Here is a 27,461-nt window from a genome sequence, read left to right on the forward strand (position 1 = left end):
TTTTTTCTGCTGACCAACGCATCACGGTTGGATTTTTCCAGTTATTGTGGACAATAACTGGATCCCCCGTATTGTTGCTTTATGTCAGTTGAATAGAAGTAAAAATGTTTCATCTGTTTTTAGAAAAGGATACAAAGCAGGGTTTCAAAAGGCAATTGTTGGTCTTTGTGAGGTTCAGCTCTCACATTTTAAATGACAATAAAAAATACTTGAGATACCCCCACCCACCCAAATAAAAGCAAAAGGTGCAACAATCAAAAGTCTCACTCACTGCTGAAAAGATGAGCACATTTAATCGGTTGGATTTTCAAAATAATTTAACAGAAAACTGAACATTTTGTGGAAACATGTCAACGAGTTTGGAAACAACACTGAGCTCACCGAGCTCTGGCTTTACCATTAACATTTCTCAAACCTGATTAGATTTGCGGGGACGAGGAAATTAACATAACTTAATCCTTAAATGTATTCACTGAAAAACCTGTAACCAAAACATAACAAAAACCAGGACACAAAAAGGGCAAGTGTGCACAGTCCTGCTTTTTTTTTTTTTTTTATCTATGGTTAACGAAAACCTACAAAGTGTGAAGACAATAATACCACTTATGTGTTTTCTTTTTTTAATCAAAGTAAATCAAATGAAAAAACAGGGAAGAAGCAGCTGTCAGTCATGTCAACCCTATTAAACTTAAAGTGCTTTCTAAAGGGAACCCAACTGAATTTTCAAGCCATCGGCAGCAGGGGAATCCTGTCATTAATTATGAGTCTGGGACAGATCCATAAACTCTCATTCATGCAGTCTGGAAGGTTGTTTTGCTCTATGAATACTTTTTAATTCCCAAAGGTAAATTAATAAAAACGATTTTACCCGGTCTCAAACAGGGCCGGTTATCTGTATAGAGATATACGGCGGGTTAGGTTTCAGAGACGTAACAATTACAATCCTTGTAACTGTGTTGTCAGAGTGACTGTAGGGTAAAGTAACCCAGTATTTGGAAATTACAACTACATTTATTCTAGATTCCTATAAGTTTACAGTGTTGTGAAAAATCATACCAATTTGAACATGTGACAAACATAAACTTAGTAAATACAGAGTGATGTTTTCATTTATTAATTGGATAAAGTTATCCGAATCAGTCGGGCCCAGGTGAAAATGAAACTTAATAGTGTGTCAGAAATGACTGAAAGTTAGTCTTTTATGTTGCTGTGGAGGAATTGTGGCCCAATCTTCTTGAGGTCTTTTCAATTCTGTCGCCTTGGTGGTTTTCTGATGCCACAGCATCGTTGATGGATTAGACTTTGACTAGGACGTAAGCCATTCAGAGGAAGACTTGGTGGTGTGCACTTGGGCTTAAGATCATAAACATGGCTGGATTTTCTCTGGTAGGATTTTCAGGAAGATGGTAAAAGTCATGGTTTCACAATTACACCAAGTTGTCCTGTTCCTTAAACTGGGCCACTGATTTTTTTTTTTTTTTTTTTAATCAGAGGCCCTGGCCTAGCAAATCTCCCACGGATGCCATTATTGCCCACTTTCTTACTGCTGAATCATAACCATTGACCTCAGCTGAAGAAAGTGAGGCCCGTGGAACATTGGATGTTGTTCTGCGACGTCCTGGATTAATTACCAAAGGGTTCTTGGGATAATCTTGGTAGGCCTGACCCACCTGGGAAGGTTCACCACCGTTCCACGTTTTGGCCATTTTAACGGCCTTTACTGTAGCTTTGGAGCCCTTTCCAGGCTGATTCCATGGGCGATCATCTCATCAGCTCTTTTGATTTCTTTAGTTTGGGGCATGATGTGCTGGTTTTGAGAACTTTCAGCCTACTTCATGTTGACTTGTAGGTCCACTAATTCTGCAGGTCTGGCAGTAATCACGCCTGGGTATGGTTAACATCGGATCAAATCTGGATAACCACGACTAAATCATCATTTACCAAGGGGTGGGGGCGGGGGGATGGCAGGCTGGTTGGTTGGTTTGGGAAGCGCTTCTTTTCTTATTTGGATAAAACTGTATTCTGTAACAACTCGGCTTATCTTTAAAACACTGAGACAAAAAAAATATTTTTTTTACTGTTGTGCATGTATAAATTTTGAATAATTTAGAGAAAATTACAATTGTAAAAATCAATGTTAGATTATTCTTGCAACAGCATGAATAACCGCTGCCCTTCTTTTTTTTTTTTTTGAGTAAAAGCAACTAGATCATGTTATATACGTCAGCTACATTTTTTTGTCAGGGTTTCACGATATGATTTCACCCGTATACTGTTGGAATCTCATTGCCGACCCATGCCTCGTTTAGATACTAGCCTTTATCATCGAGCCGGTGTCTGGAACCCCATTTTTTTCCTCATCTTAAGGCCTTTAATCTTTTATGATGACGTCGACGAGTCCCACGAACCAATCAACTGCAGGATTATGTCAATTTCAGTCATTCCTGCTGCAAGTCGGGTTGAGAAAACATTGTTTTAGCAGAAAGCATTCAAAAGGTTAATAAAGAAAAAAAAATGTCCCACTTTTTAAACGACCACCCAATCCGAACCCAGGAATATGTTAAGTTATTTAAAACATCCCTTTCCCCCCCAAAATGGACATAACCTCAAGTTAGACGCCCCTCCTCCCAAAATTTAGAATACAACAGGTGGAAAAATAGGAAAAAAGAGATCAACAGTCCAACCTCGGGCTTGATTAGACTTTTTTCCGTTAAATTCAGTGAAAGGGAAATAAGTGACAGAAATCAATAAAATAGAAACTTTTCTTTTAACCACTTTTCCAGTAAGGCTTTAAAGACCATTCCTTGTGATTTTTGGAGGCTCAAAGTGCAAGTCAACAGTCATACAACATGAAATGTCTCTATTGCACTGTGATTTGGCTGCAAAAAAAAAAAACAAAAAAAAAAACCCAACCCTCACTCTTTTCTTTTATAGCGTTGCATTTGTATGTTAACATATCTTACATAATCATCCCAAACTCTCAATCATAAATCAAAGTGTCAGAGTACTACTTTAAATAAGATCTGAATGATGCGACCTGTTGGCCTGTGTATTGTAAGATCAGTGATATTGGGGCGAAGGATCTACTGTACTTTTTCTTTTAGCGACAATATTTTTTCACATTTCCCCACTGTGGCAGGGTTTGTTTGTTTTTCTTCCTCCAGTGCAGGCTGAAGAGTGCAACGGGACACTCTTTCATATTCAGAGTTTTCATTACTAATGATCTATAATGCAATTCCTGAAATAGAAAGTAAATAAATGCAACCTTTGAACGGACACAAAACGGTGTCCAAAACGAAGAGGGGGAAACAAAAAATAAAATAAAAAAATAAGACATGAACGTAAGAAAGCATAAAGAACGACAGAAATAGGTCCTGGGCACAACAGCTCAGAGGGCACTTCTTGAGAGTCAGCTCTGTGTGGTGATTGTGCCTTTTGACGTGAGCTGGTTCAAGCCGGATGAGGCGCTTTTCTTTTGACCTCGCCGCACCCATCACCGTTTGTGACGCCCCGCAGCCAGAAGGAAGATGGCAGCCTTGTTACTTAAGAGTTTTCTTGACGTTCCCAAAAGGCTTCCAGTGATGTGCACGTAGCCTACAGCTAGCAACTCCCCGTTTACTTCTGCAGTTTCTCCTGCATTCAGAGAAAGACTTCCAAGTGGAAGCAAAATTAGAGTGGCATCAAAACGCCACAGCCCAAAGTTCCCAGCTCAGTCAATTACACAGTAGTACCTGAAATGAGCATTTAGTATTGGTACGGGTTAACACAATCCAATCTAGGCACACAGACTTTCAGAAGTGCTGAGGCATGGTATGTTTTAGCACAGACAGAAACCGCCTCCCAGGTGTCCTTTCCACAGCCATGGCAAAAGGGCAGGGCGTAGTGAGATAAGGTAGGCAGAGGGGAAAGGGGCTTTAGGATGGGAGCGGTGACAGATGCCCAGGGTGGGGCGTCGGCTTGCCCACTGCTTTCGGCTCAGCTCGCAGCGGCCCGGGCCATCAGATCCTCCAGAGCCTTGTCCTGGTCGTTGTTGTGGACTAGCAGAACCTCTTTAATCGCGTCTCTCTCAAACCCCATTTCACCGAATCTGGACAAGAGTTGAAGATACTGCAAGGCCTGGGAACAGAGATGAGATAAATAATCAGCATAACGCGCAATGAAATCATTATTAAAGAGGTCATGACTGAGCGTTTGGCTTTCTCCAAGATCAAGACGGAAAAATAAAACCAAAACAAGAAACACAAACCTTTTCTTCTGAGCACTGGTACATTTCTAAACACTCTTCCACGGCACTGGCATCAAAGCCCCTCTCGCACAGACGGCCATGAAGAAACAGATAGTCTAAAACCTTGGACAGACCACAGGTAAATGTCATCAATTGTCCCTAATAAGTTATATTGTCTCTAACATGAGCTTCTTATGGTAGGAAATTAAAGGTTCTTTCTCTTAATTTTTCATTATCATCCACCTTCGTCTAAAATTCTTGGCAGGCCTTTTAGAAGCCGGTAAAACTTTACCATTTTTTTACCATTATCTTACACTCAAGACATTCTGAAAGATCCAACCTTTGACTGTAGTGTGCATTTATTTGGGGGGGGGGGGGACACCATAAAAACATTTCAAATGACAATTTAAAACAATTTGCAGACCTGAAGCATTTTTTATTTATACTTTTATTTTTATTTTATTTTTTGAGAGCAGTATCCAAACACTTTAAATTAGCTATCCTGAATTTCTGGTTTTATTGGGGTATAAATTTTACATTGAGCAGATACCCATTCTTCTTGGCCAAGCTTAAAAATGGCAAAGAGAAGAGAACGTGCTTCTCGAGTAAAGCCAGGTTCACGCTGTGCTAATTATTCAGTAATTTCCTTCTGGGATTATCCAAGTACATCTGATTCTGATTATTGCCGATCTTGGACAAAATTTTCTGCTTGAAAGAACTGTGAGAACATCTCTTCCTGCTGACTAATTGGTGCTCTGTGGCCATCAACTAGAGCACTGACCGACGATTTAGTAGCTCATGACCAAAGACAATCAACAATGATCAAGCAGTGACAAATCATTTTCTGAAAAAAATCAAAAAAAAATCATTGAATGTAATTTCTGCTGCAACAGACCGATTCTTGTCCTCCTCGCCCTCTTTTTTCTATATATATTTTCTTTGAAATATATATATTTTTTATAGTCAAAGCAATTATTAAGATGTTTAAAATAAAAAAGGATGAGGATCCAAGGTAGCTGATAATAGCAACTTGAATCCATCCATTCGTTGTCTTCTGCTTATCTGGGGTCGGGTCGCAGGGGGTAGCAGCTTCAGTAGGGAGGCCCAGACGTCCCTCTCCCCGGCCACTTTGGCCAGCTCCTCAGGAGGAACCTCAAGGCGTTCCCAGGCCAGCCGAGAGACATAGTCCCTCCAGCGTGTCCTGGGTCTTCCTCTGGGCCTCCTCCCGGTGGGACGTGGCCGGAACACCTCACCAGGGAGGCGTCCAGGAGGCATCCTGACCAGATGCCCGAGCCACCTCAACTGGCTCCTCTCGACATGGAGGAGCAGCGGCTCTACTCTCTTCACCCGAGTGTCCAAGACATGCAGCCGCAGGTCAGATGAAACAACAACAAAGTCGATCATTGAACTACGGCCTAGGGTGTCCTGGTGCCAGGGGCACATATGGACACCCTTATGCTTGAACATGGTGTTCCTGATGGGTAATCTGAACTGTCGTTTGGTGCATAAGCACAAACAACAGTCAGAACCCCCCCCCCCACGTATGCGGAGGGAGACCACCCTCTCTTTCACTGGGGTAAACCCCAACGTACAGGCACCGAGATGAGGGGCAACCAGTATGCCCACCCCAGCTCGGCGCCTCTCACCAGGGGCAACTCCAGAGTGGAAGAATGTCCAGCCCCTCTTAAGGAGACATGAGCCATGCGTCGAGGTGAGTCCGACTACTCAGACTCAGCCATACTTTAATGATCCCAGGGGGAAATTAAAGGTATTACCATATCACAATAGTCATATCACTTCACCTTGGGAATCCCAGTGAAGTGATGGTGACTTGTGCAAAGAACAGTGCAGAGAATGCATAAATGACAGTTACAGAGGGGGGGGGGGGGTGTTAGGATAACTGAGGGAGGCGTTGTAGAGATTGATGGCCACAGGCAGGAATGATTTCCTGTGGCGCTCTGTGGAGCATCTGGGTAAGAGGAGCCTTCTGCTAAAAGAGCTCATCTGCTGGGTCAGTGTGTCATGGAGAGGGTGTGAGACATTGTCTAAGATGCACTTTAGCCTGGACAGCATCCTCCGCTCTGCCATTGCCGTCAGAGTGTCCAGCTCCTCCCCCACAACCGGGGGGAGGTTCTGACTATCTCTAGTCAGAACCTCTCAACCTCACACAATAGCTCAGGCTCCTTCCCCACCAGAGAGGTGATATTCCTCGTCCCAAGAGCCAGCTTCTGCAGCCGTGCATCAGAACGTCAAGGTCCCCACCTCTCTACTGCCACTCATTACACAACGCACCCGACCCCCTTTGGCCCCTCCGACAGGTGGTGAGCCCATTGGAGGGTGGACCCTTGTTTCCATGGGTAAAAGCCCGGCCACCAGGCGCTTGTCAGCATGCCCCACCTCCAGGCCTGGCTCCAGAGTGGGGCCCCAGTGACCCATGTCCGGACGAGGGAACACGACGTCCATTTATCGTATTCATCATAAGGGGTCTTCAGGCTGCTCTTTGTCTGCTCCCTCATCTACGACCTGTCTGCCTTGGTTGACCCTACTAGGGACATGAAGACCCTGACAGCATAGCTCCTAGGGTCATTGGGACACTCAAACCCCTCCACCACGATAAAGTGGCAGGGCAACTGACAATCCCATCTCAACCCATGTGAGGACATTTACTCAAAAACACCTTCCTGCACCGTCAAAGCTCGCAGGGTTGATTATTGTGAGTCTGGTGTGTCACCAGAGTGAACCTGTGCATATTTCAGAAGGTGCATAGCCTGCAACCAGAGTCTCATCGATATACTCCTTCTGCACAGTAATCTAAAGTAAGACTGATGTCCTATTTCATTCACTGTTGTTTTTACTTAGTGTTTTCTGAGCCGTTGCTTTCTATTAACCTTCAGCAATTCCATATTTCTCCTATTATCATTTCTCAGAAGGGTTTAATCTGCGTTAGTGATTTTGTATATAGGTTTTGTTATTGATATTTATCTTATTGCCCAGATATGTTTTTTGGCCTCAATTTTATAGTGTAGAAGGTTTTTCTTTATTCAAAACAGACATTTTAGTTAAATATATTTTATCAACTCAGCTCTTGATGGCCTCCAATAAAAGGTTCAGTGGATACATGTGGATTGAATCGTGGGGTGCATCAATTAAAATGTTGCCAGGAGTGAGTAGGATTAAAAAACAAGTCCTGTACAGGGTTCTAGTCCCTAGGTGGGCCTCCAAAAAGAAAACCAAAAAAACAAAATGGTGCTGATTCACCAATGCATCATTTGAAAAACATTTGGCACAGAGGCAAACCTAAGCCTAAAGAGCCTGTTTTACCACATTTAATCATGTGCATGATCACAATTAGGACTCAGTCCGTACATGACTGTACATCTTTATTTATTCTAAAGGCTCCATTAACAAATATGTTAATGTTTTTTATACTGTAAATGTGTTGGGAATGAAAATGTCTGTGCAGTAAAGAGCAAAGAAGCCTAACCTGTTCCACATTCTGGCCTTGTCTCTGCATGGCCCGCAGAACTTCCTCATAGGAGTAACCCATTCCAACCACAGTCTCCACACACTGCTGTTCACTGGGCGTCATGCTGAGGAGAGCTCCGCCACACGGCAGGCCGATGGGTCCTGTTCCAGGGTTGGTCTAGTTAAACGACACAAAAACCGAGTGAACATGGGGGAGTTCAACACAAAGCTCAGGCAGATACGCGGTGTGTTCGGTCAGACTCACCGGCTTTGGCGTTCCACTCTTGTTGTGGCTGGGTGGCTCTGGGGCAACGATAACTTGTGTTCTTGGTAATGCTTGCGGGCTGCCGTTGGATTGGTTCCGTCGGGGAGAAGGAGCGGGTACAGGACTGTATTTCACCGACTCTGGTTCACCAGAATCAGAGAGTTTGGGGAACGTCAGAGAGCGGATGTTACAAGGCCGATCGTCTGTCTCGAAGCCCGCTCTTCCGGGATGTCTGACTTTGTCCATATCCAGCAAGGCAACCAAGCCGTTGGGTTTGTGGGCAAAGCCTGGTTTGGACGAGACCCCGCTGTTGGTGTCGGGTGGAGATGGGCTGTCTCCGCGAGATACCGAGCCTTGCTGAGGAGAAGATACAGAAGGCGGTGGCTGAGGTTGGGGTTGGCTCTGTAGAATGGTCCTCAACTCTTCCTTATCATCCAGCGTTTTCAGTTCAAGCTTGTCAAAGGGGTCTTCCTCTCGCTCAAAGTCTGCTAGATTGAGGTTCTGTGGCTGCGGAGTGCTGTCCTGGGATATTCTGGGGCCCAGTGTGGGGGCCGGCAGTGGAGTGAGGATAGCGTTGTGACTGAACCCCGCCAGGACAGGGTTGAGTGCTGGTGGCAGGAGTTCCTGGTCCTCTGCCACGGACCGAATGTTGTTCCCTCCTCGTCCATCAATGTCCTGAGACTCCCTGCTCTCAGCCTCCTGCTTGGCTGCTGCCTCCTCTGCTCTGGCTGCTGCTGCTCTGGCATCAGCAAGTTCTATCCCCCAGCGAACACTGCGCCTCTCCAATGTAAAGTCATACTGTTCAGTAGATACGATGAAGGATAAGGAAGACGGGCAGAGAGGGAACAGAGAGAGTCATTAGTGTATCACTCGTGATCGCCACATAGCGCATCAACCTCCAAGACAAGAAAAATATAAAACATAGGATCATTGAGACAGTTTAGGCTTGAAAGAGCAAAAGAAAAAAAAAGGGTTTAGTACATTTAGAATAAAAAAACAAACTAGAGGATCATGGTAGAGCTACATTTCTCAAAATGCTGTTTCTCAGCCATATTTTCTCATAACTTGTCGTCAAATTGTGTCACTGAAAAATAGAAAAAACTAAAATCTACATTTCCTCTGTACCTTTGTGTCCGCAAGCAAAGCTGCATTATCTGTCAAACAGAAACCAACGGGTAACCCCACTTTAGCGGGACATCGGAATTTCTCATTTAACTTGAAGGGAACTTCATCAAGGTAGCTGATGGGTCCTGTGAGCAGAAAAAAAAAACATTTTACATACAACTTAAACAAAGAGACATTAAGAAACTGGCTAATGGCCACAAACGAAACCACAAACGACCACTAAACAGCACCAGGTCATCTTACAACACTCTTAGGTGTAGAAGTTGGTGCTGAGAGAAGAAGATTCAGCTGAAACTTTAAAGCAGCTATTCAAAAAGAAATGGTATCAGCTGTTCATCCAAACAACACTTTGGCAGGTTTTTGGTTATTTTGTTACTTTTGGTCATTTTATAGGCAACTTTTTAGGGTAAAAAACGGGGGGCCTTCTGTCACATGATGTCAATTCCTGTCCAACTTGAGAAACTATCATAGTATCATTAAAGGGGCAAAAAAAAAAAAAAATCACCTAAATCTGACTTCTGCAAATGCGTGGAAGGCCTAATGCAATAGAGTACTGCCTCTCTGCTTTATCAGTTCGTTTGTTTTCCCTTTTCATCTAACTCCATCTATCATTGAGCATCTTGTCTGTCTGTCAGCAGTCTTTTGGAAATCTCTGAGTCAAGGCACTAGATTCTAGAGGGAATACACATGGAGACTGCTATCTACAGTCAGCAACGCTAACAGTACTAATTGGTAACATAAAATGCTAAAGACAGCTTTAAATCTAAACGTCATAATAATTGGTTTCCTTCGCATTAAAATGAAGCGCTTCATAGTCGTGATCCGCCTTGGCCTGAATCAATACTGACAGCTACCATATACGCATTCCCTAAACGCAAAACATGCTGATGGCTTTAAGAAAGCAAAAAGTATGAAAAATAAGCTCTTACCATTGTTATACACGTCTGATCCAGACTTCCTGGTAGCCATTTAATCCCTGAAAAACAGCACACGAATTCAATGTTTTGGGAAAGTTTGCAGCTTAAAATAAACCAGGCCAACTGACAAGACTATGCAAACACACAGAATGATGCAAATGTGTTAAAGCTAGAGGCCAAACCAAAATGTCCAGACTCCCTACTTCCTACCCCGAGTTAACACTGATGGCCTAGCTACAAATCCAGACATCGTAAAAGGACCTTAAATCCATCCAATGGCTTTCAATGTATAAATCAATTTTATAAAACTATTTAAATTCAACCACACGTGCGTAAAACCACAAACCACACATTCCAAAATATAAAATTGCGTACAAATAAACACGAAGTGAAAATGGAGAAGTTTCTCGGACTAAACTGCATACATCCTCCAAAGATTTCTTTGTGAGGTTTGACGTTTACCAAAGTCAAAAAGACAGCTTTAAAGGTCCCAGTTTTAGTCAACGCTGAAAACATAATCTTTAAAGATAAAATGAAATTAAAAAAATAAATAAAAAATTAAAAAAGGTGGCTAAACAAATGGATTTCAAAGGGGGTGTGCTTTCTTTTTACCGTGACTTCACAGTGGAGTGCCTGACAACACTAACTCACATCTGGACTCATTCCTATTTGGTCAGGCAGCAACAGATCCTGGTTGTAACACAGCAGACATGAAGTTTTCATTTGCGAGCGAAAGCTGCAACTATGATCGAACCTCAAAGCATCTGTCGGCCTTTCCATGGACGGCTCTGCTGTTGATGTCCCCACATCATCACACATGACCCGCAGCAGTCTTGTGATCATGCAGGAGCCCTGCCACTGGGGTCTAGGTCGGATTTACGACGTGTTAACTTCAAGCGTGAAGTTAGTAGCTAATAGCGCTCGGGGATAAGGTTATATAACGCCACAGCATCACAAGTTGTTGCTATTCAACAGCCTAGCACGCACTCCCGGAAACACCATGTTGACCTATTCCTAATGTGTAAGCGACAACAACGACAGTACGGGCCGGCTAACTTTTTAACAGCAGGTTGGCAGTAAATAAAATCCCTTATAAGCTAAACTCCAGCTTGTCTCAAGCTGAGTCGTTGTAGGCCGCCAGCTGTCAAACATTTACATGTCTTGTAAGCTACTCGCAGGTGTTATTTTGCTACATTTGGGTAGCTATATAGCTACATGGACGGCTAGCATGACGCGCTGACCGCTGACAAAATGCTCAAGCTCCAGAGCTCAAAAGTGGCTTATTTAAGCTGCCACTGGGGAGAGAGGGCAAGGCGAGGTTAAAGTGAACGCTGACAAGCACCGCCGGCCACAGGGTGACGGCCCACGGCGTTGCGCCACGGTTCGTGCTAACGCGGCTAGCTTCGGCCGTGGCCTGACTGTAACGCTCCGCGCTGCCACCGCCCCTCACACTGCCAGACAACCGGCCCGCAGGTTAAACACGGCCCTCCGCCTTCTCACCGGTATCGGCTCCGTCTCTTCCTCACGAAATCCAGACACACGGCTGAGCACGTTGGCACCCCGGTAAGCACGGCTCCGACAATGAGGTTTAGTTCAAGTAGAACCTCTTTCCTGCTTCGCCGTAAGTCGCCATCTTGGTTTGTCAAGCTCCCTCCACTGGTTCCTGTATGACGTCACCCCCCACCCCGACTGTGACGATGATAAATAAATAAAAAAAAAAATAATAGAAATAAAGGATAAACTATAAACTGAACAACAAGCCTCAATGTCTCAATAAATTAGATTATAATTGGAAATGTACTTTATTTTAGTATTTAAGTTCAAGTGAAACTCATTGTGAAATCATCTCACAGACATAATTCAACCATTTGAATTTGAAGATTTATGGTTTTTAAATAACTTTACCAACTGACAACGTCCCTGTTTAGCATATATATATATATATATATATATATATATATATATATATATATATATATATATATATATATATATATATATATATATATATATATATATACACACACACATACATTTGCTTAATTCTTTTTAATATAAACCAGGTTTACTCATTTAATGTGACAAATACAGTGTGCTGATCCTCAAAATAACCTCATTGTTCCTGGTGAGCAGTGTTTCAAATTTGGTGCTATTTCGTGCAGTCCTGATGAGTCAGGAACATGACAATGCCTAAAAAGACAAAAGTAAAACCAGTGAGCAAAACGAGAGAAGAACAATTCACAGAAACGAAGGGTACTCATCAGCTAATGAAAAAAAATATTTTATTTATAGGAAACACTTGACGATGCGTTATGATGGACTAATGGGCTGTATACTAATGAATAGAAAACAAATTGAGTTATTGTGAGTATTGAAAATGATGTGTCAATTCCACTTTACACTTGAAACTTTCAGTTCAAAATCATCAATATCGAGCCCAAATTATTCATACGCATGACATATTTAGGTATAAAGTTACCCTTAGATTTGTTTGAAATGTTTCTTAATGGTCTACCCTAATCTGTACAGGGATCTAAACATAGGGTGATGGCAAGGTTGTCAATCTGGTTCACTCTTTCAAAATTCTATAATGACACATTGCCGTTCAAATATTCAAAGCTTTTTCTTTTTGGTCAAGAAGGGTCCATTTCTGACAGGCTAAGGGAAGCTCAAAAAGAGGGAACCACAAGGAGGACTTTTGCTTTTCTGCCTTTGGGGTCAAAATCTGGAATGAATTGGGGACAGTAAGAATGTTGCCGTTTTAATCAGAGTATAAAGATGTGGCATACATAAAGTATATGTTGGGGAGGGGGGGGGTGCATGGGCTTAGGGCGATAGTCATGACAGTTCAAAAATAAAATAGTTATGTGTATAGGGACATACGTCAGGATCCTGTTACTTCAACTCGACCTGTAATACCATCAACCCTGACAACCCTACACCAGAAGCTCACCCAGTTATTCCCTCCACCTGTCAGCGGATAACCAGCTTCCTGACCGACCACCATCAGCAGGTGAGGCTGGGGAGCAAGAGAAAAAAAAAAAAAAAACACTGCTCCTGCCTTTGTCCCCTAAAAATGTCTTTTCCGTTATAGATTGTAGTTGCTGTCTGCTTATTCTCACGAACCCTCCCAAGTCAAATTCCTTATTTGTACCCTCAAACCTGGTGAAGTAAAGTTGAATCTGATTTTCGATAACATGGGTTTTCCTTCTCTTCCTTGTAAATAATGAGTATCAAAGCATTTTGATTATTATATATTATATTATATTATATTATATTATATTATATTAATTATATTATATTATATTATATTATATTATATTATATTATATTATATTATATTATATTATATTATGTAGACAAGGTTGTGTTACTATAAAAGGTTGTGGGAGAAATTTCATAAATGGACACTCAATGCTTCAAACGTGTAAAAGCATCCACTATATCAGTTTCAAATGTTGACCTTAAATATGACTCTGTTTTCTATTATTTGCTAAAAAATAATACAATATATTGATGTTATTGATTTAAAAAGGAATGTTCAAAATGAACAAAATTAAGAAAAAAGTAGTAGTGTTTAATTAATAAAAAAACACTCTCGACTAGCAGGAAAGTCTGTTTCATATTTTTCACATTATGTGATACAATATTTATTATCATGTTTTTTTTTTCCTGCATGGGGTGCGCGCACGTCATGGTGTACGCGCGTGACGTCCTGCAGACACGCGCAATGATAGCCGGAAGCATCGATGGGAGGAAAATAAAAATCGATCAAAGCCAGTGTAAATTCGCGAGTGGTGGGGGGGAGAAAAAAAAAAAAACAACAACAACACATCTCCCGACCGCTGTCCCTCCCGTGACCACGGGCTCGACTTCCTCCGTGGTTTTTGTTTTATCCCACCGGCGCTCCGGTGGGGGGACGACGGGCAGCAGGAAACCCGCTCCGTTTGTCCGAAGTTGCTCGGTGGGGGTTTATAGCTGACGTGTGGAGAAGTTGAGACCGCTGGAGCGCAGATCAACAAACACAAACAGGCTGGGGGGGCTCAGCTGGGCGCCCGATCGGACCGAACCAGAAGCTCGGAGGCATGGCAGGGGCGGCTAAGTCCCTGTTATGAGCCGCGGGAGACGGAGCCTTCCGCCGAGACTCGCTCCTTGCATGTCAGCTGTCAACGGCGGCCGCACAAAAGGATCCGTGGGAACACGAGGGGCAGCCACGGGCTTCGCGGCTCCGCTCACGGTTGTCCGCGCACAGCGACGCTAGCCCGGCCGGCCGATGAGTCCGCCCGTCGTTTTCCTGCCGGAGACACAGCGACGCGCTTAGTTCGAGGAGGCGGAGGTAAACGCGGGGCTTTAACTTCGCTGCTCCACTTTTTAAGGGCATCAGGGAGAAACCTAGCCTGGCAGGCCACGTCGGTTCTCCGCCAGCTGCTTCATAAAAAAAAAGGACTCAGATGTTTCCTAGCTGTGCGCTCAGTTTGCTGCCACTGACCAGAGTCCTTTCTGTCCCCCCCTCCTCCTCTAGGTTCCCTGGTTTGTGGCCCCTGGTGTCTGATCATGGCCCAGCAGGCGACCCCTAGTTCCCAGAAGGCCCTGATGATGGAGCTGAAGTCCCTGCAGGAGCAGCCTGTGGAGGGTTTCCGCATCACCCTGGTAGAGGAGTCTGACCTCTACAACTGGGAGGTGGCCATCTTCGGGCCCCCCAATACTCTGTATGAAGGAGGCTACTTCAAGGTGGGAGACAAACCTGCACGCTTGATTGAACTGCAAGATCAACACGTGGGGTGGGGGGGTTGCAGTCGCTGATTGGAGGCAATATTGGCTTTCATGTTGTGCACACCAGCCACAACGCTGGGTTTTATTGCCCTCCATGCTCACACCTGAGGCAGGTTTTAGTGGGCCGACACGATACACATTTAATAAGGAAAATCAGGGCTTATTGCAACCAATATCATGATTGCAATGTTTAATACAAGAAAACTTGTTTTCCTTACAAAAAACCTTGTTTTCCTTAAATTGTTCAACCCCTCCTACCCTTCCCCCCAAAATGTATTCAGAAAAGCCAAAGCAATGCACCATCGCCTAAAAGAAAACGTTTCCATTAAAGGTGCCGTCAAAAAACAACAACAACAGAAGATTAGATCGTCTACCCTTCTTAGCCAGATCTGCGCAGCCTCTGGAAAAAAAAAAAAAAAAGAAAAAACATGAATGGTCCTAGCATTTTGGTTATTTATTGCAATAACCACATTGATTGCAACAAATAAACCCCAAAATTTCTCTGCTCTTCCTTTTCTCCTCCATCGTCTTGATGCCGTCAAAACCCGGCAGGTTTTATGGCTCAGCACAACGAAACCCATAATTTGGGCGCTGGGCGTGAATGCAGGGCTCTTAAAACATGAAAAACACACCTAATGTTGCATGGAGGCGACTCCAGGTGATACCGGACGCATTGATGTTGCGCCGTCGGCCTGGATCCATCCGTTCAAACCCAAAGACTCCAGAATGTATAATTCGCCGCCCTTCGCCTCTGCTTCCTCTCTGACCTCTTCTCTATTTCTCTTTGGATCATTAATTCTGGCTCCATTCTCAGCCCCCCCCCCCCCCCCAATGGCTGTATGGTGGTTGTAATTCACAAAGCTATTTTTAGCTCGGTGACCGCTATAAATGGCTGCTCGGCACAGAGGGGGAAAAAAAAAAAAAAGTTGGAGAGAAGGGCAAGATTAGATTCAGCTTCTGCCGTTCCGTCATCTTTGCCTATCTGAGGAAGAAAACGCAGAGACAGAGAGAGAGAGAGCCTGGTGTGAGGGTGCAGCCATGCAGGTGTAGCTGTACCATGTGATGGTTCACACAAAAAAAAGTTCCCTTTGCGTGATCTTTTTTTTGAGCTTGTTCCGTTGCATCCTTTAGGATCAGACAACTCCTTTGCAGATAAAAACAAATCGGCAGGAAAAACAAAAACAAAAAAAAGAACACGGACGGTCCTTCTCGCGCACAGATTCCTAAACGCTAAAGAGGAGAGCGAAGGTTAAAGGTACCGGCTTCAGTGGGGTAGAAGCACCGTGTGTAGAGCTCCCACTGGGCATGGATGGTAGAAGATTCTATAGAACAGGAATGGGAATCCATGACTTTGAGTCAAAATGCCTCTGTTTCATGGTGTGTCCTGGTGTTTCAATCGAAAATATCAAACGGGATCTAATTGCTGCTATTTGAAAAGGAAACACAATTATTTCGACTGCTACTAAAGCAACACTGCTACCTGTAGCATTTCATTTGTGATGATTTGATCTAGAAATCTAGATGTTATGTGCCTATAATACCTTTTTATGTGTGTGTTGGGGGGGGGTCTTTTAATAAGGCAACCTTTTTACGTGGATCAACGATGTTTCATGGATCATGGATTTTGTAATTTTTGTAAAGTCAATGATGGCCATATACCAAGCACATCTTATCACATTCATTATACACACATAATTAAAAAAAAAAAAAACAATAAAAAAACTCAGTATCTCCACATCAGTAAATCTTTAAGAAGAAAACATTTGGGGTTCCAAAAAAGTAAAAAAAACAAAGCAACTGGACTTGTTTTCCGTAGTTGAAGACGTTTCGCCTCCTCTCCAGGAAGATTTCTCAATTAAAAAAGTCTGGAGTAATGATGAGTAACAAGCTTTATACCATTGTCAAACAAAGGCCTTGTAATGGCTTAAATAACATGCAAATACAACCGAAACAGGTCCACCCCTTAGTAATGGGCGGTAGTTAAAGTCATTAAGGCAGCAGATTAAACCGGAACTGTTCCACTCCTCTGTAACGAGGAGTTGTTTTTTTACTTTTTTTGAATGACCATGACCTGGATGACTGAGAATCTTCACCAGCATAAAATATTTGGGGTTGACCTGAACTATTATTCCACTTTTCTACAGGTTAATGTCAGGCATCTGGAGTGTTGGGCGTTGAACCCATGTGTTCCAGCGTGCGTCAAACAGATGTCAATTGTTTGTTAGCTACTGCCTATAATGCCATGATGCCTAGATGAGTTGGAAGGGCTGCAGTTAGCAACATTCAGCTTGTTGTTTGAACGCGTCGCCACATTCATAAAGCCCCGTGTCGGTCTGTCCCTCCGTCTTCACATCCAAGCGTCCCGAGTTTTCTGTGAGAAAAATGGTCTGAGAGCGAGCCGTCCGCCTAATTCTGTTACGAGGCTAACAAATGCCACCCAGAGTCCCTAAGTGACCGGGCCGAGGATTTCCCCCAACGCCGCCTCCGACACGGGACTAACATGTTTGTGCAGAATGTGATGGCCGGCTGCTGAGGTGATGTGCTGGAGCAGGAAAAGAATCCCAGACATGCAGGGCAGCGCGCCTTTAAGACCGAGGTTCGGCCTCACTGACCTCACCTGCGTATGCTTTTACATCAAATACCTCTGTGTCGTTTCATTGAAAAGTCTTTATTCATCTGAAACAGGTATAAGAAGGTTTGTTTCTTATCTCCATGGAGCTCCTTAATTATATTTTGGAATATTTCTGCAGAAGATGACAGCGAACCCAGGCAGGTCCTTTGCTATTTTATCAAACTATAATGTTTTGATTTTACAACCCTCGAAAGTCAAGTAAAACCTAAAAAAGTGCTGCTTTTTCAAACGGTGCTATAAATATATTGAGGTGTAAATAAGATGTAACAGCCAGTTGTTACAGTTAATGGCTTTTTTTTCCCTGTTTTTATTTGTTTTTCGTACTTTCAGATGAACAAAAACAGGTTTACCTCTGTAAAACTCCTGCCTGTCTGTAAAGACATTTGTATTTCTATTTCTTTTATATATATATATATATATATATATATATATATATATATATATATATATATATATATATATATATATATATATATATATATATATATATATATATATATATATATATAGTGTCCGGTCTGGCGTTAAGAATTGTTGAGCCTTACCGCATTCGCCATGTTGCTCCGCTTGATTTATACATGCAAGAAGCTTTATTAATGCAGGGAAAATTTTCATGTTATGTGGACACTGAAACAAGGAGGTAGAAGAGAAAAGAGGAAAAACAGAGGAGAAAAAGAGGAGAAAAGGGGAGAGAAGGATACTTCAGAGTGCATTTGTATTTAAACTAAAACTGGCTCACAGTGGCGTAGTTCAGTGATAACTGTGGACTGATGATAGTCTTATCTGACAGGCATGCAGCTACTTTGAGATTGGCTGGTGCACGACTAAGCTTGGGGCGCTTATGACTAAATAATCGGACAATAATAATCAATTAATCAGCTTCGTTTCTAAAGTACAGTTTAAAAACCACGAGGGTGACCAAAGTGCTGTACATTAAAACAACAAAAGGTCAAAAAACATGTTCAACACACACACACACACACACACACACACACACACACACACACACACACACACACACACACACAAATCAAAAGCTAAAAACCAGGTTCACGGCAAGAGTATTTTAAAATGGCATATACATCCAGATCACAGTGAATTAAAAGCAAGGAAGTAAAAGTGCGTTTTTAAGAGAGATTTAAAAACAGGAAAAGAGGAGGCCTGTCTGATTCTCAGTGGTAAGTTATTCCATAGCTTAGGAGCAGCAACAGCAAATGCTCTGTCACCTCTGAGCTTCAGCCTAGTTTTAGGGACCGGCAGCAGCAGCTGATCAGCTGATCTAAGGGATCGGGGTGGGCAGTAAGGCTGAATGAGGCAAAATAGATTTAACCATATTTACCGTGAATGGAAAAAGTATAACATACCCTTAAACTTTTTCACATTTTGTCATGTTACAGCCTTGATTTTACGTAATTGACCAACACAAGTTAGTGTGTTTATTGTCTGGGTGAAGAAAATCGATTATTTTTTATTTATTTTTTATTTTTTTCTTGTAGCAAAAAAAAACCCAGTCCGTGTGTCGTTCATCGGTTTTCAGCCCGCCTTTATCTGATACTCCTATCCTTTGGAGGTCTGTTGAGGGTGGGGAGGGGTTATAGCACAAAAGGAAGTCATAGTTTGGGTGTAAAACTACGTGCTGCGCATCGGTCAGGATTTAAGGTTTTATTCGAGAAGGGCTGCATTTCAGTTTACCTTACTTTTTGGATGAATCATCACGGCTTAGATGTATTAAGGTCTTGGTCAAAGAAGCCAAGACGTTTTATTTTTCGGGAAAAGAAAGGCCATACGGCTGTAAATTGCATTCCCAAAAAAGTTGTTTTTGTTCTACCTTTACTTATTTAAAGGATCATATTTTATTCTGTCCACAGAGATATGTACCATTCAATGATAATTCCAAAAAAAGTAAAAATCAAAGCAACTGGACTTGTTTTCCGTAGTTGAAGACATTTCGCTTCCTCTCCAGGGGGTCTGGAGTAATTAGGAGCATCAAGCTTTATACTACTGCCCAAACAAAGGCCTTGTAATGGCTTAGATAACATGCAAATTCAACCGAAACAGGACCACCCCTTAGTAATGGGCGGTCGTTAAAGCCATTAAGCCAGCAGATTGGGCCGAAACTGGTCCACTCCTCTGTAACGAGGAGTCGTTAGGGTTGTTATTGGCTTGGCTTAAAGGAACGATGTTATGATCACCCATATGAGGGTGAGAGTTGAGGTGATGATTGGCTGGAATTAATCCTATAGTTGCATTATAGGTTTTTGAGAGTTGAAACCTAAGGCCTCCTCCTCTGTTCAAGGTTGTTTTTTCTCTCTTAACGTAGATGGCTTCCTTCACACCACTTTCAAACCATCTGTCTTCTTTGTCCAAAATGTGAACATTTTGGTCCTCAAAAGAGTGTCCTTTGTCCTTAAGGTGTAGGTGGACAGCAGAGTCTTGACCTGAGGAGGTAACTCTCCTGTGTTGAGCCATGCGTCTGAAGTAGACGCATGGCTCAAGCAAGTCCAGTTGCTTTGGGTTTTTTTTTACTTTTTTTGGAATGACCATGACCTGGATGACTGAGAATCTTCACCAGCATATTCAATGATAAGTTTCCTTTGTCCCTCTGAAGCCGATGTCTCAACAAAGGCTCAAAAGTCCATAAACTACATCAGTACATTAACTCTCTCTCTCTCTCTGTTTGTTCTTCCAGGCTCACATCAAGTTCCCAGTCGACTACCCATACTCCCCTCCTACATTTCGCTTCCTCACCAAGATGTGGCACCCAAACATTTACGAGGTAAAACCTTTCGGCCTCATGTGATTCTGGACGTTTTTGTGTTCTTTTTTTTTTTTTTTTTTGGCAAATCCATTTGAATAACTTCACAAGGCTTTACGGTTGCCAGCCAAAGTTAAAGGAAAGCTGCTGAATGCATGATCCGGATGCTCGTCGTTCACATGGGCTGGCAGTGCTCTGCGGCGTGAGCTCATTTTTTGTCAGTAACTCGGCTCACGCTGGCGTCTGTCGACCCCATTTCGACTCGTTTTTTCCAACCTACGGGTTTCAGATGAGGCAAACGAGAGTTGCAGGGAGATGTCCGGTTCTCATTCACTCTCACGGTTTACCCACAAACTGAGATTACGCATCAGTGAGGACTCTGGAAACGGTTAACCCGCTCCGCAACTGAACCATGCAAAGGTTGTACGGGACAGAAATGTGTTTAGTCTGCAACGCAGTTCCAACCACTGTTATGTTTTAAGTCCCATTTTCACAGCGTTCGTTTTTAGTCTTTCCTGTGAAGGATAACTGATAAATCCTGCTTGTACCGTAGAAAACCATCCCAAACCCACTCTAAAACACTAACCTAGTAATATACTTCAGTAAATCGTTTGGTGATTGGCCCTTCATGCGCAGATTGAGTGGATGACCACGTGATTTGAACAAGAGACAAAAAGAGAAGAAAACCCTTTCTCTTTTTTTTTTCTAAGCCCATCTCATTTATCTCAATCGAATGTGGCTAGGGCTTAAACTGTGCTGTGGTGGAAATCAAATAACTCATACACAGGTTGTAAGTTGAGTTTCAAAATGCAAAAAGAACAAACGGGGAAAAAAAAGAGTTGGCACATTAATAAGAACTGTATTTAAACTCAAAAAGGCCATGCGTCGGATTTGATCTGCACACAAATTATACCGTCAAGCATCGATACCGTCGTGACCCGGTAAGGAATGTGGTTAAAGGAAGAAGGGGAGAAAAAATAGGCTTCCTGTCATCGCTGTGGAGGTTGGGCACAGCAAAGCTTCGTGTCGAATTCCTTTAAAGGCTGGTTGGGACAAAGCAGGTCAAGTGGTTGATCACAGGGAGCGTTTCTCTGCTGGGTTGAAAAGTCCAATGGGTCGTGTGGAAAGATCCTGGCAGGTCCCTTCCTGATGCTGAGTGCAGCTCAATAACCCGTAACATAACATCTGCTAGAGGAGGGCGAAGCAAATGCTCCTCAGTCATCACAAACATGCCCATTAGGATCAGCAAGCATCAAAGATTAGACATTGAAAGGTGGAAGAGAGATTTATCCTGTGAGGGGAAGTAATGCGCCAACTCTTGTTTTTTTATTTTTGTTTTTTTTATATAACTTTATTCCGAACATGCAGGAGAAAGTATATACAAATAAAACTAAAAAAGAAAAAAAACAATGAAACAATGTTTAAAAAAATTGGAGAGAAAACAACTAACAAGGTACCCTTCTTTCCTGAGTTAATATACCTCTATTACATGTGCGAAAAGGAGCAGGAAGGAGTAAAACTTATGTACTCCTACCCCTTTAATTCTTTTATTTCTTCAATTTACAATATTTATAATTATGTTGATATATATATATATATATATATATATATATATATATATATATATATATATATATATATATATATATATATATATATATATATATATATATATATATATATATATATACACACACCTACCTACACATATACATACATAATTATATATACTCATATACACTCATACATATATACAAATAAGAAAACAAACACACAAACAAAACTTTCTACCATGCTTATCTATACATTCTGAAAATAATTTCTTTGTAAAATTTTTTTTAAAAGGAATATGTTTGGGCATTGCTTTAGGTTCTCATTTAGTTTGTTCCACAATTTAACTCCGCAAATTGATAAACATAATCTTTTCCTTGTAGTTCTACATCTATTAGTCTTAAAATTTCCCCTTCCCCTTAAATCGTACCCTCCCTCCCTTTCAGAGAACATCATTTGTATATTCCCAGGCAATAGGCCATGTCTTACTTTGAACATACATACTACAATTTGGTATTCAATTAAATCATGATATTTTAGTAATTTGGATTTTAGAAATAATGAGTTTGTATGATCCCGAAATCCGGCTTTGTGAATGATTCTTATTGCTCTTTTTTGCATTATGACCAGAGAACCTGTGGACGAGTTCAACCATAAAAATCTGACCGGTTCTTGAATTTCTAGCAGTTCTTGACTGACTGAAAGGGAGCAGCGATTAATACTTCAACGACAGAAGTCTAACGTCATTTAGGAGGAACCTCTCCTTGTTGTTTTCGGCAGATCTTTATGAGTGTGTCCTTTTGCTGTTTCTCCAGAACGGAGACGTGTGCATCTCCATCTTGCACCCGCCTGTCGACGACCCACAGAGCGGCGAGCTGCCGTCTGAGAGGTGGAACCCCACCCAGAACGTCAGGTATTTCCTCCGTCTCCACTGAAGTAGGGCTGGACGATAATTCAATAACAATACATACCGATAATCGTGTATCGATGATAGAAAAAAAGATCAACAGAACAGTTTTCCTTCCTTTTTGCATTCTAGCCATGCAGGTTAATATTACAGTCGTTACATCCTCCCAGCCAATCACAACGCAGATCCAGGAGCCAAGCTCCGCCCCCTTTAGAGTTCAGAGAGCACGCGATTGATTTTTCTTTTTTAAAAACTTTCAGTTTTGGTAAAAATTGGTTGAATTAAGGGTTGAGTTTGAATTCAGTGTTTGTGTGTTCTGTATCTAAAAATCGGTCGCTAAGCAACAGCATTAAACGGCCAAAGCTGCACTTATAGTTTATGTTTTGAATGTGTTGATAATTATTGATATCGATCAATATGATTTCTATTTTATTTTTATTTTTTCTATATCGCACAGCCCTGCTCTGAAGCACAAGACACCGTTGGGTGACGTCTTGTCTTGCATGGTCCTCTGGGTAATTATGCAAGGAAGCAGGCAGAGAAAGCCGACAGTGAAGGAGCAACATAGTTTGTTCTGCACATCTTACAAAGCGCGGTCAAACTTTAAGAAAAGGAATCCTTTTTACATTCCCTGAGGGAGGAACATAACATGCCGAGTGAAACAGAAGCGCCATTTTTTTTTTTTTATGCGTCCTCTTCCTGCGTTTTATTACTAAATGGCTGCAAACAGGCAGACACGAGACAAAACATGCACGCAAAATCCCTGTTAGAAGCAAGTTTGATGCTAATTTAGAAAATGAAAATCAGGGTTGGGATTGCTTAAGTGTTTTTTTTTTGCCAAAGTTTTGTTCTGCATGACATCGAAATAAAAAAGGTAGCCTCCCCCCCATAGGGCAGCTTTGTGAATAACGGCTAAATTTAGCTCGCTGAGGCAAACTGCTGAGTCGGTGTTTGGAAACTTGAGCGGAGTGGAGGTCGCGTGTAATTGAGCCACACGGCGGGGGAAGAAGAGCAGCGTGACGCTTCTGACTCGGCTGGAAGGAAGCGTCTCCAACAGCGACGCGATGTTTGACTGCCGTTGTTTTCTGTGTTTGGGTCTGACCCGCTATCCTCTGGCATCAGGACGATCCTGCTCAGTGTGATCTCGCTGCTCAACGAGCCCAACACCTTCTCCCCGGCCAACGTAGACGCCTCGGTCATGTTTCGCAAATGGAGGGACAGCAAAGGCAAAGACAAGGAGTACGCGGAGATTATAAGGTAATCCGCTGCAACGACTACACTCTCGGTCCAAACGGTGCATTTATTTCAGCGTGTCAGTTCAGAATGGGAGATTCAGGTTTTATTTAGATTAAATACACACAGGGTGATTTATTTGAGGTGTTTGTTTCTGTTCATGTTGACAATTATGGCCTACTAACTCCTACATTTAACTTCTTGGAACGTTTTTAATTTTACTTTAGACTAATAAAAAGGGATTTCTAATACAGAAGTACTTTAAGGTACAACCGCCTGCTGTGCAGTATAAGCACTCAATACTTGGACGGGGCTCCTACTGCATCAATGTTGCAGGGAGGGGATCTGTCTGGGAATCTACTGAGGTAAATTAAGGAAGCCCAGGTTGCTTAAATGGTAAACTCCAGTCTGGTTGCGTTGCTGGTTCTAGTGTCTCTTGTGTTCATCTTGACAACACTGGACAGTGTTTCTGTGGACATCCTGTCAGACAGTTTTGCTATCCAGGTATTGGTACTTTTGACCTGTGAGTCCTGTTGGAAAATAAAATCGGCGTCTTCATGCAGCTTGTCAGTGGAGGGAAGCACCGGATGTTCCAAAACTTACTGGTAGACTTCACCTGTTAGCTCATGTAAGACTATTCTAGCAATTACCCCGTTTACACTACCCTTTTTTAACCGTGCCGAGAACGGTCCGAGCTCGGTAACTAAGATAACTTTCGAGTGTAAATGGATCGCAACTGAACTGAACCGTGCCAACACAACCAAACCGCGCTAAATCTAGACCAGTTCGATGAGTGGGCTCGGCCTGGTTTTTCAGTGGCGCGGTTCTCAGATAACAAAGACCAGACCGCGTCATCTCCTCACAGTCAGCTGACTAATTTAGTGGTTTCAGACATTCATAATAATACTAGCTTCCTTACCGTGCCACACGGTTTCCAGTGATGATTCTGCTTAGCAGTGTGATGAACCTCAACGTCTGTCGTTGTTTCCTGTGTCTGTAAGCCCTGATTGGACGTTTGTTTTGTCTTATTCAGTTCCCAAAAGCCAACTCTGTCAAGTAAATTCACCAAATGTTGCCTTCTTCACTCACCACAAACAACGAAATATCACAATTATAACCAAGCATAACTTACTGAATGTTACGGGCGCCGCCATTTTGATTTGCTTGAGTCCCTCCTTCAATCCTAGACAGCAGTAGTACCGCAGATCGTCGCTAGGAGGCGAGGAACCAAGATAGCGTGATGGGTCATCAGAACCAAGCTTGGCACGGTTAACTGATCCAAGCTCGGACCGAGCTCGGCATGGATCGGTTTAACAAGGGTAGTGTAAATGGGGCTATAGTCTCTGGTACTGGGGGGACTTAACCCAAGGAATGCTCCTAGTCCATGTCCTTTATAGGTCAGGGTACAGTGATCCTTGAAGCGCTACGTTGACACCGCAGTTTTTGCCTCCACTCAATACTCCATCAATGTGCTTGGATACAGGACTCTGCGTACAGTCAGACCTTCTGTGGCTTAGCTACATTGTGGAGAGTGTCGATGTCAGTAGTATGCCACAATGTAGCATTTCTGCATTAAAAAACTATTTTTTTTAATCATTGTTTTTAAAGTGCCTTGCAAAAGTTTTCCCAACCTTTTGCTTTGTAAAAAGCAAAAGGTTTACATCCGGAAATGTGCGTTAAGCATTGCGCTGTAAGTTGTTTCGTGTTCACCTGGTGTTCCCCCGTGTCCGTTCCTGACTTTGACTGATAAAGGAAAGAATGAACGCGTTTGCATCGATGGTGCTTACATAGAAGAACTCTGTGCCTTTGTCCTGTCTTCCTGTCTGAGGACGGTCTGCACAAATGGTTGTTGAGGAGTTAGAGGAGCTTTCATACCCATAATCCTTCCCACTGTCTGGATCAAAGCTCAAATTTGAGTCTAGCTACCGTAGCAGCATGCCACGATACACCTTAAAAACCGACTCAGTGGTCAGTCAAGCACGGCCACTGGGAGCTGAACCTGGGATCTGCCAGAATCCCCGCTGTCTTATCTGGGTCAACACGCAGTTGGTGAGGGTCCCACCAGCTCACACACTCAGCTGTGGCACACCCATGGCTCTTTAAGTTGGAGTAGCAGACCGAGTATAACGATGTCATTCCGAAACATTCACAACATATTGATTTGTCTGGGAGCCAACGGTCGTTCGTGTGAAGTGTGAATAAAAAAAAGGTGACCTGACACAAGCTGCTAAATGCGAAATCAGAAAAGACTGCGTTCAGCTTCACCCGCTGTGGCCTAAAATGTTCTTATTGGGACGCCCCAAAAAAAGCTCTGGTGCTACCAGTTACCACCAGAAGTCCCGTTATTATCGAAATGAAGTCCACCTGTGTGCAGTTTAAGTGTCTATGATCTGTCAGTATAAAGAGACCTTTTCTGAAAGGCTCCAAAGGGTGCAGCATTACTAAACTAGAGGAACCACACCATGGAAGCCAAGGAGCTCCACAAGTCAGGGACAAAGTTGTTGAGAAGTACAAGTCAGGGAGGGGTAAAAACATCCAAACCTTTGATATTCCCCAGTAGCACCATCAAATCCATCATCTTCAAAGGTAAAGCACACGGTACCTCAACAAACCTGCCAAGAGAGGAACGCTCACCAAAACCCAGACCTGGAGGGGATTAATCAGAGAGGCAGCACAGAGAGCAAAGGTAACTCTGGAGGAGCTGCAGAGCCTGAGGGAGAGATGGATGGTGCTGAATGCAGGGACATCCTCTGTGTCAGTCTGCCTGTGATCTCAGACTGGGACGGAGGCGCACCTTCCAGCAGGACAACGACCCGAAGCACACTGCTAAAGCAACACTGGAGCGGTTTAAGAGGAAACATTTAAATGTGTTAAATGTGTTGGTATGTGTTGGTATGGCCTAGTCAAAGTCCAGACCTCAATTCAGAAACAGTGGTTAGAAGATTGCTGTTCACATGCGAAAACCATCCAACATGAAGGGCCAACAATCCTACAATATTCTGATTTTACAATTTCTTTCAAGGATCTCAATAGCTGTAAGTCTTGGTCATTAAAATGAGCAGGAACCAACATCTCATGTCACCATCGCTCATTCCGCTGCTATTCGTCTTAGTAAGATTCAGTGTAAAGCTGTTTCTCCGAGGCTCACGCTAAGCTCTAACTTATTTTTTTTAATGTTCTTTGCCTACAGGAAGCAGGTGTTGTCAACGGCCGCAGAGGCTGAGCGGGACGGCGTGAAGGTGCCGACCACGCTGGCGGAGTACTGCGTTCAGACCAGGGTCCCCTCTCAGGACAGCAGCTCCGACCTCCTCTACGACGACCTGTACGACGACGACATGGAGGAGGAGGACGAGGAGGACGACGAGAGCGAGATGGAGTCCGTGGGCGAGGCCGGGGGCATCGGCTCGCTGGAGGACGGCGGGACGTCCACCAGGCGCTATGACAACCAGGACGACTCTGGCAACGAAGACTCATGATGATCTGGACGAGAAATCCTCCCTGCCAATTTAGCCCCACCGCCGTCTTTCATCCCCACCCCCCCCCCCCCCTCGCCCCAGTCTGTTGGTGTGTGTGTGTGTGTCTGTGTGTGTGTGTGTGTTTGCACAAACGGCGG

General features: G+C 43.0%; 2 protein-coding genes across 3 annotated transcripts; one reads left to right on the forward strand and one right to left on the reverse strand.

The window, feature by feature from the left end:
- Positions 1-2,688: 2,688 nt before the first annotated feature.
- On the reverse strand, positions 2,689-11,668 carry ubap1 (ubiquitin associated protein 1). Of its 2 annotated transcripts, XM_012870728.3 has the most exons (7): positions 11,498-11,668; positions 10,010-10,056; positions 9,081-9,205; positions 7,956-8,753; positions 7,710-7,868; positions 4,247-4,348; positions 2,689-4,116 (listed from the first exon to the last, which is right to left on the reverse strand). In XM_012870728.3, the coding sequence occupies exons 2-7, from the start codon at positions 10,047-10,049 to the stop codon at positions 3,976-3,978; spliced, it is 1,365 nt and encodes a 454-aa protein (XP_012726182.2). In that variant the 5' UTR covers positions 10,050-10,056; positions 11,498-11,668; the 3' UTR covers positions 2,689-3,975. The 2 variants fall into 2 exon arrangements, with proteins under 2 accessions (XP_012726182.2, XP_021176232.2); XM_021320557.2 differs by lacking the exon at positions 4,247-4,348.
- A 2,517-nt stretch (positions 11,669-14,185) lies between these two features.
- Positions 14,186-27,397, forward strand: ube2r2 (ubiquitin-conjugating enzyme E2R 2). Its single transcript, XM_012870682.3, has 6 exons — positions 14,186-14,333; positions 14,520-14,728; positions 20,092-20,178; positions 22,524-22,621; positions 23,738-23,872; positions 27,039-27,397. The coding sequence occupies exons 2-6, from the start codon at positions 14,552-14,554 to the stop codon at positions 27,322-27,324; spliced, it is 783 nt and encodes a 260-aa protein (XP_012726136.2). The 5' UTR covers positions 14,186-14,333; positions 14,520-14,551; the 3' UTR covers positions 27,325-27,397.
- The last annotated feature ends 64 nt before the right edge of the window (positions 27,398-27,461 follow it).

This window comes from Fundulus heteroclitus, chromosome 20 (genome assembly GCF_011125445.2).
Source record: "Fundulus heteroclitus isolate FHET01 chromosome 20, MU-UCD_Fhet_4.1, whole genome shotgun sequence".
Lineage (NCBI taxonomy): Eukaryota > Metazoa > Chordata > Actinopteri > Cyprinodontiformes > Fundulidae > Fundulus > Fundulus heteroclitus.

What these genes read in the sequence shown, in the direction of transcription:
- ubap1 (XM_012870728.3), bottom strand. Translation starts at nt 10,049, where the DNA reads ATGGCTACCAGGAAGTCTGGATCAGACGTGTATAACAATG. An exon ending in AGAGTGGAACGCCAAAGCCG is followed by an intron (nt 7,869 to 7,955) that starts GTGAGTCTGACC and finishes TCGTTTAACTAG; the next exon opens with ACCAACCCTGGAACAGGACC. An exon ending in AAGGCCAGAATGTGGAACAG is followed by an intron (nt 4,349 to 7,709) that starts GTTAGGCTTCTT and finishes GGTCTGTCCAAG; the next exon opens with GTTTTAGACTATCTGTTTCT.
- ube2r2 (XM_012870682.3), top strand. Translation starts at nt 14,552, where the DNA reads ATGGCCCAGCAGGCGACCCCTAGTTCCCAGAAGGCCCTGATGATGGAG. An exon ending in AACCCCACCCAGAACGTCAG is followed by an intron (nt 22,622 to 23,737) that starts GTATTTCCTCCG and finishes CTCTGGCATCAG; the next exon opens with GACGATCCTGCTCAGTGTGA. An exon ending in GAGTACGCGGAGATTATAAG is followed by an intron (nt 23,873 to 27,038) that starts GTAATCCGCTGC and finishes CTTTGCCTACAG; the next exon opens with GAAGCAGGTGTTGTCAACGG.